Genomic DNA, 11055 nt, shown 5'->3' with positions numbered 1-11055 from the left:
CAGTCACGGGGCTTAATGTCTTCTCTCTGCCTGGTGGCCTATGAAACAATTTGGCCATAATGTGTTAACGGCAAACATAGCAGCACTGACTCTCCATCCCTGCAGTTTACATGTTGTGTTAGTGGGCTGAACCACGCTAGGGTGATCACACAGAAAAATCAGGATGGGGATGGGGGTAATAGGTATCTATAGAAGACAAAACCCCAAATATTGGCCTGTCCCTATAAAATCGGGACATCTGGTCACCCTAGACCTCGCTGTCTATGTCCAAGGGCTGCCCAGCTACAAACTCAAAGTTACAACTGCCAGTGGTGCTGGCTGGAGACAAAGACCGCCTGGCTCCAGACTATTCCAACAGGCCCGGGGCTGGGGGACTGGGCACAGGCCGGGGCCAGTCGGGGAGTCTTGAACCTTCCCACGACCTCTGGGGGCCTGGGCTTCGCAGCTCCCCGGAACAGCCGGGCCGGGGCCGCGCTGCCCCAGCGCAGGAGACGCTGGCCGTGGCCCTGGAGCCGTGACTCCCCAGGCGCGGGGAAGGCGGTCTGAGCGCGGCCGGCCGCTGGGAGGCGGCCTCTCTCCTGCCTGCGCCGCAGGGCGGCAGGGGAGGCGCTTGGCTGCCGGCGGGCGGGGCCGGCTCAGGTTGAAGGCTGCGCGGGTGGGTGGCTGGGGCTCCCACTGAGGCAGAGCGCGGCGGGGCTGGCGCTGCCCGTGCATCCCAGTCCCTGGCAGAAGCGAGCAGCAGGTGGGGAAGGGAGCGGCTGGCCGGCCCCCCGGGCGAGAGGTGCTTTTCCCCCCTGCGGCCGCTCGCGGCGATGCGGTGAGTCCCTCGCAGCCGCTCTGGGGAGAGTTGTTTCGCCCGGGTCCGGGCTTGGCGGGGGTAGCTGGGGGCAGGCGCAGGGGCCGCGTCGCTCCTCGCCGCCATGAGGGTGGTACTGCCTGCCCCCGGCCGTGGGGCTCCCAGCAGGTGGGGCGCGTTGGCGGCGGGTCTGGGTTTGCACCAGCCGAGTTCGGCTCTGTGGAGGGGGGAAGCAGCTGTAGCTGTGGCTGCTGCGGGGGGGCGGGAGCGGCGCTGTCGAGTCTTTCCCCCACGGCTCTGAAAACTCTCCAACTTTCACCGCAGAGGCGGGTGTAAGTGGCATTACCAGAACCTCCCCCTCCCCATGTGTAAGTGCTGTTGCGGCTGTGTGTGAAATGACAACGTTGTGCTTACTGCTGTTTCTTCGTAGTGCTGGGACTGAGCCTTTGCAGGATTTGTTGCTTCCTTCTTGCACTAGTGGTGACCCTAAGGAATTTGCTATGGATGGGGAAAGTGAAGTGGATTTTTCTAATAACAACGTAACGCCATGGTGGAGGAGGAGGAGATCAACCCCCCAGCTACACACCAAGAGCAAACCTAGACCCCAGTCTTACCAGAGCCCCAATGGGATCCTCTTCACAGATTTCCCTGTGGAAGACAGGGGTACATTCACTGTGACTCAGCCTGCTGAAACAATAGTTACTTCTCCAGTCAACAGATTAGTCCAGAGGAGCCCCTCCTCTTTTAAATCCAACATGGGATCTGTGCCAAATGGAAAAATAGAGTCTCCAGAGTATAAAATTGTATCCCCCCAACTTTCTTCTGACCAGACATCTCGGGTCCTGAAATTAGTTTCAGATAACTTGATAAGTTTTACAGCTAGTGATACAGTAACCTCACCAGATGACACACTGCTTCATCCAGTGATGATTTCCAATCAATCAGCACTTATCCTAGAACATGAACAGACTGCTTTTATGCCAACTCCTGGGTCCTTACCTGGAAATATGCCTTTACTGAATAACAACACAATGGCTGTTTTGCAGTTACAATCCGACCAGCTGTCTGAAAACTCAGAAAAGGCCCTTTTGGGGCCCTCATTGGTTTCCCAGGCACCTCCCTCACAGCAAAACTTAACTTTCCACAGACTGACATCTAATCAGAACCAGCTCCCAGAAAAACAGTCAATAGTTCTGAGTACAAATAGTCCTGCAGCGCTCAAAGTGGGAAAACAACAGATAATTCCTAGGAGTTTAGCTTCTGAGATAAAAGTGACAAACAAAACCAGCAACCAAAATGTGGACACGAACAAAAGGGTCCCCAAGGTCCGTAGCATGTTGGAGGTACTTAATATGCCTTTGGTAGCTGATGGCGATGAAGAGACAGAAGGTGACCTGGAAAGCCCAGGGGCATTGAGAAGAGGCTTGAGGTCTACTTCCTATCGAAGAGCAGTAGTGAGTGGCATTGACCTTGACAGTTCTACAGATTTTAAGAAAAAAAATAGAATGTCCCAGCCAATACTCAAAGCTGTTGTGGAAGACAAGGAGAAATTTTCTAGTTTAGGAAGAATAAAGGTGAGTAAACTGATAGATGAAACTTATGCTTTCTTTTGAATGATACTGGCCATTTTACAGGTAGTGATTAGCAGTCTTAAGTATTTTCTATTAATGCATTTATGTTTTTGAGTTAATTATTTACTATTAGAAATGCCTCTATGGTCTTTGACAGGTATCAATAGTTACTTAACATTTCCTCAGTTTTACTGTAATGAAAACAGTACTTTTAAAGAACACCATTAATTTGAAACCAAGCCATTTTAAAACATGAGTTAAAGGTAATTTCTTGCTCTATATTTGTCACTGAATCCCCCTACTGATTTAGAGTTCTGTTTTTCATTCATATTTAGTTATATTTAAAAATGTTTATCACATCCCTGTATATGTTTGAATAGGGGAGACAATGAAACTAACTTCACAAAGTGCTGCCTAATGCAGAAAGTAAATACAGTGGCAAAAAAGTAGTCCAACTCCCCCTTCACGCATCTCTTTCAATTATAGTAACCTCACCTGTTACTTTTAACAGTATGTTTTTAAAAAAAATTCAGGTAGAAGTGAACTTTTTAAATTGACAAAGGCCTTTTAAAGTATCTTGAGACAACCTCAGGTGTATCCTAAAAGCAGAATGTCTTATTTCAGTCCTCCCAATTTAATCCTTTTTGAGTAATAGTTTTATCACATTTTCTCCAGCTAAATTAATTATGTTATAATTATGCCACAAAGCCCTGCTAAGAAAAAATTGTGAAAACCTTATATGACTTGAAAAAGTGTTAATCTTTGTCTTTTTGTTGTATTTCGTTTGCATTCTACTCTTCAAGCATTGAGTGCTTTTAATAAATTGGTAGATTAAAAAGCTCTGCAAGGTGACTTGGAACTGTGCAGTAAAGCACTCCAGGCAAGGCATAATAGATGTAACTAGTAGAATAATTATCAAGTGCATGACAGTTCTCAGGCAAACTAAAAATTTAGGGGCTGGGGGTTGGGAGCTTTCACAGAAATTACACAAACAAGCAATTTCTGTAGATCAGATTGTAGGCCATATCATTCCATTAGATTTTTTTTCCTGCAGACCTCCCCCAATGAAAGCACTGAGGAGCTCTGCTTAAACTAGGATGACATTATATTGCCGTGTCTTTATACAGAGATGACTTTTTTTGTTATAGCTAGTGTTTTGTTTCATTTTGGGGTTGTTGGGTTTTTTTGTGTTGTTTTTTGGACAAGTTAAACTAGTAAAACACATAAAGGTCTAAAGTGTAGTTCACCAATAAGTTTGTTTTGTTTAGGAGGGCTTGTTATGGTCTCAAACTAGCTTACATGGTGCCTTATGTCAGTTTTTTGTATCATGAAAAGAAGGAAAGCTAGTCACTCTAACAAGAACAATGTATGCTTGATAGGATATCTCAGAGCCAATGAAATGTGAGTTTATTGAACTCTTATAATGCTACAGTATGAAATCATTTTTAAGGTCTTTTTATTCAGTTTGTAAGAAAAATGCAACATGATGAATGACTAAGCAATTAGAAGAAAGTCCATACCAACTTTAATGACACATCTGTAGTGAAACAATGATTGTGTGAATAATTTGCTAATTGTCAAAAGTTTATAATCGAGGAATAATTAACTCAGTGCCTTAGATGATGATGATAAATAAAATAGCATAATGTTTGTTGCGGTCAGTGGCATTGTGTTCTTATTTCATGTTTCTTTTCTTTAAAAAAACAAACATCCTAGAAGAAAGCGCTGAAAGTACAAGGGACATTTGATGGGGAAGGTAAGCATTGGATTTTGGAGAAACTGGTTTTTATTATTTGAATGCATTTTCTGATAAAAATCTAAGCTTCTAAATGACCAAATAAATCTCAAGAGAAGCTGACTTCAAGAGAACAATATGTCAAAATACTGTAGATTTTATCAAAGAAAAGCATGTTAGTTAACTGAAATGTAAAATCTTGAATTATCAACTGGAAATACTTTTAATACTAATACAACTGCCATTAAGTTCTGTTTGTAGAATTGTTTAAAGAATAGAGAGAGGCAGGTAAACAAATACCTTATACTTGAATATAAAAAGGAGCTATTTATATGTATTGGTGTATATTGTTTAAGCTTCAGCCCTTATAAAAACGCTGTGAGGTTTGCGTAAAATAAAACCAATTCCTGCAAGCTGATTTCAGTGGTCAGACCTCTTACATAGACTCCAACAGGGTGGATAAAAATCAATGATTTTATTTAAAAAAATAAAAAATGGATTTTTTTATTTAAATTGGATTTTTTTTGATAAAATACTTTTTGAGGAAAAAACTATCTAAAGATACATTATAGCTCAAAGATATCTCATCATGGAGTAGGGATTATAAATGCTAATTCTATAGTATGAGACAATATATTCATGTAATGTTTAAGAAAAATTTTGTAAATAAGTTCCAATCATTCATGAATTAGAGACCCGATCCTATGGGGTTCCACAGGCTTCTGTATAGATTATTTAGATTAATCTTTCTATCTTCACAATGGGACTCAATGCTCAGTCTAGAAGATACCATCAGAGATGCTTAGTTTTACAGTTCTCAAAGGGTGGATTTGTGTCTCCAGGGGTAACATGCTTGTTAACAGTAAAAATGTTTTTAAATAAATAAATATATAGAGGTGAAAATAACAGTCCTCAGCTCTGTTGTCCCTCTGCAAATTTGTGTACACAGAGTCAGTCCCTTTCCCCTCTCTCTAAAAGTGCAAAGTTTCAAAAAGTTTAATGAATAGAAGATTGTTGGTGGCAGAATAGATCTGGACAAGGAGAAGAAGTCTGGAGATAAATGTGAGAAGCGAGGGATATATGCTTGTTTTGTTAAAATATTATATGTTTGTTGTTGAAGAAAAAAAATCCAGAATACTTAACGTTGTTTTAGTTAAATAAACAATTTAAATGTCTGCCTGGTGATGTTCTCCTCCTAATACAGCATGACAAGAAGATCCTCCAAATATTAATGATTAACCTGTTGAATTGGAGATAGTTCACCTCCCAGTGATGTCATAAATATTTGCTTGTTACCTTTGGTGAATGATTGTTTGGTTATTTCATTTATTTTCTGATATATCTGTAAAACTGATCTGAAAAGTTTTTCAAATAAATCACTGTTTAAAAATGTATAGTGTGTACCTTCTAAAAATCAAATCTTCATCTATCTCTGAGTTGTGAAGAATATGTATTAAGGTTATAACAACCAACAAGAGTGCACTTTTATGTGGAAAACCATGATGAAATTGAGTCTTCCTGACTAGTGATTTAAATAAATTTGATTGATTTTTAAATCAAAGGGCTGTGTAAGTGTCAGGACTATGTGGATCGGGTTGCAGAATCAGTGTGCAAGGTGCCATTCTGTGGGGTTTAAGAATAAACCAGCACTCACCAATGCTTATGAAAATTATCCCTGCAGTCTGACTAATCCCTTTTCTCGTGTTGCCATTCTGACCCGTAGGCTTGTAGTCTCGATGTGATCTTTGTTTCCACTCTTCCCTGCTCCTTTGACCCTGATTTTTGATGAATTGGCTGTGTTCCCTCCTCTCTTTTTACAACTAAACATTAGTCCATACTCTTGTAATCTCTCCTGACTACAGTAATTGACACTCTCTCTGCTTGCCCATCTTTAATCTCTCCCCAAGTCCATTCAAAACCTGGTTGACATGATCATCTTCCTTTCCCACTGCTTTGTCTCCTATACTTTTCTTAGTCCTGGTTACAGTGGAGGGAAGAGGATCGATCTAAGTTATGCAACTTCAGCTACGTCAATAACATAGCTGAAGTCAATATACTTAGATCTACTTACCGCAGTGTCTTTGGGCAAGTGCCAGCAGTCGACCTACCGCAGTGTGTTCACTGCGGTAGGTCGACTGCTGGCACTCCCCTGTCGACTCCACCTGTGCTTCTCATGCCGGTGGAGTACTTGAGATGACGGGAGAGCGCTCAGCCATCGATTTATCGTGTCTTCACTTGACGCGATAAATTGACCCCCTCTGGATCGATCGCTCCGGAGGTAAGTATAGACATGCGCTTAGTTTCTCAGGTCTCATGCACTGTTTAAGCAACTCTTTGGTTTTGAAGCAGTCCACAAATATGTCTTGCCTTCATTTTCTATGATACCTCCTTATTCTCTCCTGATTCTATGTCAAGGGTTTTCTTCTGACTGCTCCCTTTGTCTCTGTTGATCACTTCTTACTCCCTATAATGGCGTTCAGGGTTCAGTTATTGTATGCCAAGCTTCCATCCTTGAAAAGCTTATAAAAATCTCACATAGTCTTTGAAGTATGCTGGCTATAATGATCCTGGCCCACGCTACATTCTTACTATAATTCTTTGGATTGTAAACTCTTTTGACAAGGTCTCTGTATTTTTTTGGCAGAGTTCTCCTGTTACAGAGCACCATATGCACTTATACTATGTGTTTATGATTATATGATATGTGTGTACACACCTTATAAACTCTAGCCCTTATGTACAACCCTTCAGGAGAAGTGCTAATGGACACAGCAGCTAAAGCAAATCTGACAAAACAGTTTGACAGAAGAAGTTAGCGGATTCTTAAAGACTCACTCAATCTCTTTCACTTTCCTCCCTACAAATAATAGGTTGTCCAAAACAGCTGCCCTGTTTTTAAAGTACTGTCAGCCTTTCTCCTGTAACACATTTCTTCTCTTCGTAGCTTAGTTCCTGTATTTTGAGTTCCCTCTTTCCCCATGTGCTTTTGCTTAAAATATATGTGGCAAAAGAGTGTGAGCACTAGAAGAAGGTGGTCTCCATGTTTGTGCTTTTTCTCCATGTGGTTTTGTTGCATTAATACTGGCAGCATTGAAGCACATAGAAGAGGAATCTGAATGGACATGGAAGTGTGCAGGCCCCACATTTAGTATGTCTTGAAAGATAATGATTGGGTGGGCCCCACAGGCTCTGTCTTGGTCAGTCCTGATTTTAAAGTTCTGAAGTCAAAATTTGGGATGATTTTTCCTCCTTCCTCAATGAAATATGAAGATAATTTTTCAAGGCTAACTGTAAAAATTTACCATTGGTAATAGGTTCTTAATACCTTTTACTATGTGCATGAGATAATCAGACACCTGGATTATTGATCTTACTGTTCTGATATGTGTGTTTTTGTTTTTTTTTTTATATCTTTAGCTAGTTATGACTCACTGCACAACAAATTGGGGTGAAATAAAGCTGTTTTCCTCAACAAAGGACACATCTGTTCTTTAATTCAGTCAGAAGGCTTCTTTTTAATAGTGGTACAGTGATCCATTGTTACCGTGATACTGTCCATCGTAAATAAGTACCAACTTTGTCTTTGTTCATGCAACTTGTGAGCACCATCGACAATTTGCTTTATTTCATTGTTTAAATGCTACTTATAACTCTTTTGAAAACAAATGGCATAACTTTCTGGAAATTAATGCCCCTTTCTTATGTATTGTAGAAACTGCAGTATTGTATCAGAACTACAAAGAAAAAGCTCTGGACATAGATTCTGATGAAGATTCTGAGTCCAAAGAACAAAAATCAGAGGAAAGGATAGTTATTCAGTATAAGCCTCTGAGATCAACATGGAGTCAGCTATCAGTGGTGAGTATTTTAATGGTTACATAGCCAGTAAAAATATATTATGCAAGAATGTATATAAGCAAGGATTTTATCTGCCAGTGGCATTTTCTGCTTGAAGTTTGACTTCCAGCCCCTCCTCAAATGTAAAGTGTTTGTGGACATTTTATTAATACTCAAAGCTGTAATTGCCCTAAGTGTTACAGGTATGGGGCCAAATCCTGAAGTCCTAACTCTGCTTTATTCAGATCTTACCCGCGCAAATCCCTTTACTCTTCAAGGCCTATTGGAAATATCTGTTTGCTGAAAAAGACAAAAGCCAGTATATGTGAATTGTTAAGATAAATTAAGTATCTATACAACAAAAACATAAGGAAAAATTAAATAAAATGGATGACAGGAGAAAGTGAGTGTGAGCTGAGGATTTAGTAATTTCAACTTCATTCCACTAGAAATGCTGAGCTTCGCTTGTGGAAGAGAATGGTTTGGTACCAATGGAAATGATTGCTCTGGATTAACCTTGACTGGACATTTTTTGATATATATTGTCAATCAAAATAAACAGAGAGGCAAGGTGGGTGGGGTAATGTCTTTTATTGAACCAGCTTCTGTTGGTGAAAGAGAATAGCGCAGTGTAGGCTCGAAACCTGGTTTGTTTTTTTTCATCAACAGAAGTTGGTTGGATAAAAGATTACCTCACCTCTCTGGTATTCTTAGACCAACCTGGCTACACCAACACTACAATCAAAATAAAGGATTTTTAAAAATGTATGTGTGTAAAACAAAGGATAGTGTATTGCAATTCAACTTTACATTTTTACAAATGACTTGCAAGCTTACATAATTTAAAAAAATGCAATTTAAAGGATGTGCTGAATGCTCACAATCCAGATAAGAATTGCACGCTTAGCATCTTCAGGGCCTGATCTTACAAACGCTTCCTACAGGGCACAGTGATTACTCCTCAGGCCTTGTCTACCCCAGGATTTTAGCACTGGTGTAGCCACACCATGGTAACCCCCTAGAATAGATAGAATTTACATTAGTGCAGTTTACCCTACTTTGAAGCATCACATTCAAAATACCCAGACTGGCTGGAAAAAGTGGTTTCAATTCTAGTGGGGTGGTTGTGGCCCCTTTTTTTAGATTAAACTGAGTTGTGTGTGTTTGCACTTTTATTCTGTGCATGGGAGGGCTATGGACAGTCTTTAGATCAGGACCATAAACCGTGACTGAACTTTTTCTTTTTCTTTTCCTTTCTTTCACACAACCCTTTCTTTTCATAAGAAGACCATGGAGGACTGGAAGTGTAGTCCCCTTGACGCTCACCGTCATAGAAAGTGGGTTGAGAAGCTCACTTTAACCTGAAAGCTCTTGTCCTTTGCATGGACATATAGCTCCTGACTTTCAAATTTGAAAAGGCCTTGTGTTTAATAGTTCATAAATGCACACAGTTCCAGATACAACTGGACAGTTAGGAATTTAACCAGATGTCCTCAATGCAAATACTTGCATATACAATCTAGGTGCATACCATTGTGGTAGCTGCACATGCAAATTTGGTGCTCAGTTACATGTGCTTTTTGTATGTGATCCTAGGCTTTTCTGGTGACTGCAGTAAAGCTCTTCAGTTCCCATGAGACTTTTCATAAGACTAGAGGTTTGCCTGAATGCATTTAGTCAACATTGCCCTTCCCCCACATGTGCATGACACTTTACAACCCCCCTCCCTTTCCCAAAGAGGCTGCATTTCAGTGTGCTGTATGTAATGTGGTGACTTTTTGCTAAATGTTGTTTATTTTGCTGCATTTCTTTGCTTCTGCATATATATTTGGTGCATCAAAAATAGCGATCAAAGAGTTCATGAATAATAATGAAATATGAAAGGAGCAAATGTGGATGGTAAACCTGGGAAATCTAACCACCAGCCACAGGGATAGTTTCACAGTCTCACGTCTTGTGAGATTGCCAAACTAGTCTTTCTAATGCACATAGTAGTTTTGCACCTCTTATGCAGAGGAAGATGGAGAGCAAAAAATTATTATTTGTTGTTTGTATTGTAATAGTACTTAAGAGCTCTAGTTATGGACCCAGGACCCCATTGTGCTAGGTGCTGTATAAACACAACACAAAAAGATGGTCTCTGCACCACAGAGCTTGCAATCTAAGTATATTTATAGGCATTTCTATGAATTTTCCACATGCTTTTGTAGGAGTCAGAAGAAACTCAGTGGATGAGTATTGAAGAGTTTCCTTTTTATGATCCTGTCAAAAGGATGAGGCTGTGTTCTCAGTGCCAGCAACATTTGCTGTGTCTGTCAAAAGAATGAGAGCATTCTAAATTTTCTTATACTGATAAAAAAGGAAAGGCTTATGCTATTGGAGGAGCCTTCTGTTTGCTTTTTTGTAGGAATATAGTGAATTGGCTGCAGGAAAAACTTGTCTTCACTTTCAACAGATTTCTTTAGCTATTGGTAGAGGTTTGTTACTTATGTAAGAGCCTGTTTTTTGCTACTCTAAAGTGAATTAGTAAACAGAAGTAATCAGTATCGTTTTCACTTTGTTTGGCAGGTGGTGTCTTTTTTTGACTCCCTTTCATTTGCCAGGAGTAACTCCAAAATGTATACAGAGAAGGGACAGTTTCTCTGATCTTTCTGTCTCCACCCACACATGGTTGGTTTCTGGGCAAACCTAGAGGGTTACAGACAAGCAAAGTTGCAGCAGTTTAACTACAGGTTAAATCAGTGCAGAAGGACATGTGGCCACTCTTAAACTGATACAAACTTGGCTTGAAACAAATTTTAGGATATTTTAAGCAAAGGTTTAAGTTAAACTGAAACAAGCCATTATAAATAAAAGTGGTTTGGCACTGATTTAAATGATTTTTAAACGGTTGTAAGTTAAACCAGTGCAAATTCTGTGCTTAGACAAGGAAGGGTAGTGGACACCCATCCTTACTGCAGTCTTTCATTCAGCATGCACAGTAGTTCTTCCTCAGAAGTGACAGGAAACCAACTAAGATTCAGCTCTTTAAGTCAGCACCACGATATTACTAGCAACCTCGTGGAGGTGTTAATATATGGTAACAAAGGAACAATAATGCTAAATTGGTAGCTTCA

General features: G+C 40.4%; 1 protein-coding gene across 2 annotated transcripts in view; it reads left to right on the top strand.

The window, feature by feature from the left end:
- The first annotated feature begins 744 nt into the window (after positions 1 to 744).
- ARHGEF26 (Rho guanine nucleotide exchange factor 26) overlaps positions 745 to 11055 on the top strand; it is a 108652-nt gene continuing 98341 nt past the window's right edge. The window contains exons 1-4 of one of the 2 annotated variants that reach the window (XM_032787399.1): positions 745 to 817; positions 1227 to 2370; positions 4087 to 4123; positions 7815 to 7960. In XM_032787399.1, the coding sequence (XP_032643290.1) occupies positions 813 to 817; positions 1227 to 2370; positions 4087 to 4123; positions 7815 to 7960 (1332 nt within the window). In that variant the 5' untranslated portion in view covers positions 745 to 812. Of the gene's footprint in view, positions 818 to 1226; positions 2371 to 4083; positions 4124 to 7814; positions 7961 to 11055 lie in introns of both variants that reach the window. The other variant, XM_032787398.1, reaches the window with a different exon arrangement.

The sequence above is a fragment of the Chelonoidis abingdonii genome, chromosome 8 (genome assembly GCF_003597395.2).
Source record: "Chelonoidis abingdonii isolate Lonesome George chromosome 8, CheloAbing_2.0, whole genome shotgun sequence".
NCBI lineage: Eukaryota > Metazoa > Chordata > Testudines > Testudinidae > Chelonoidis > Chelonoidis abingdonii.
Note: the sequence above shows the minus strand (reverse complement) of the source record. Positions and strands in the feature narration are given on the sequence as shown.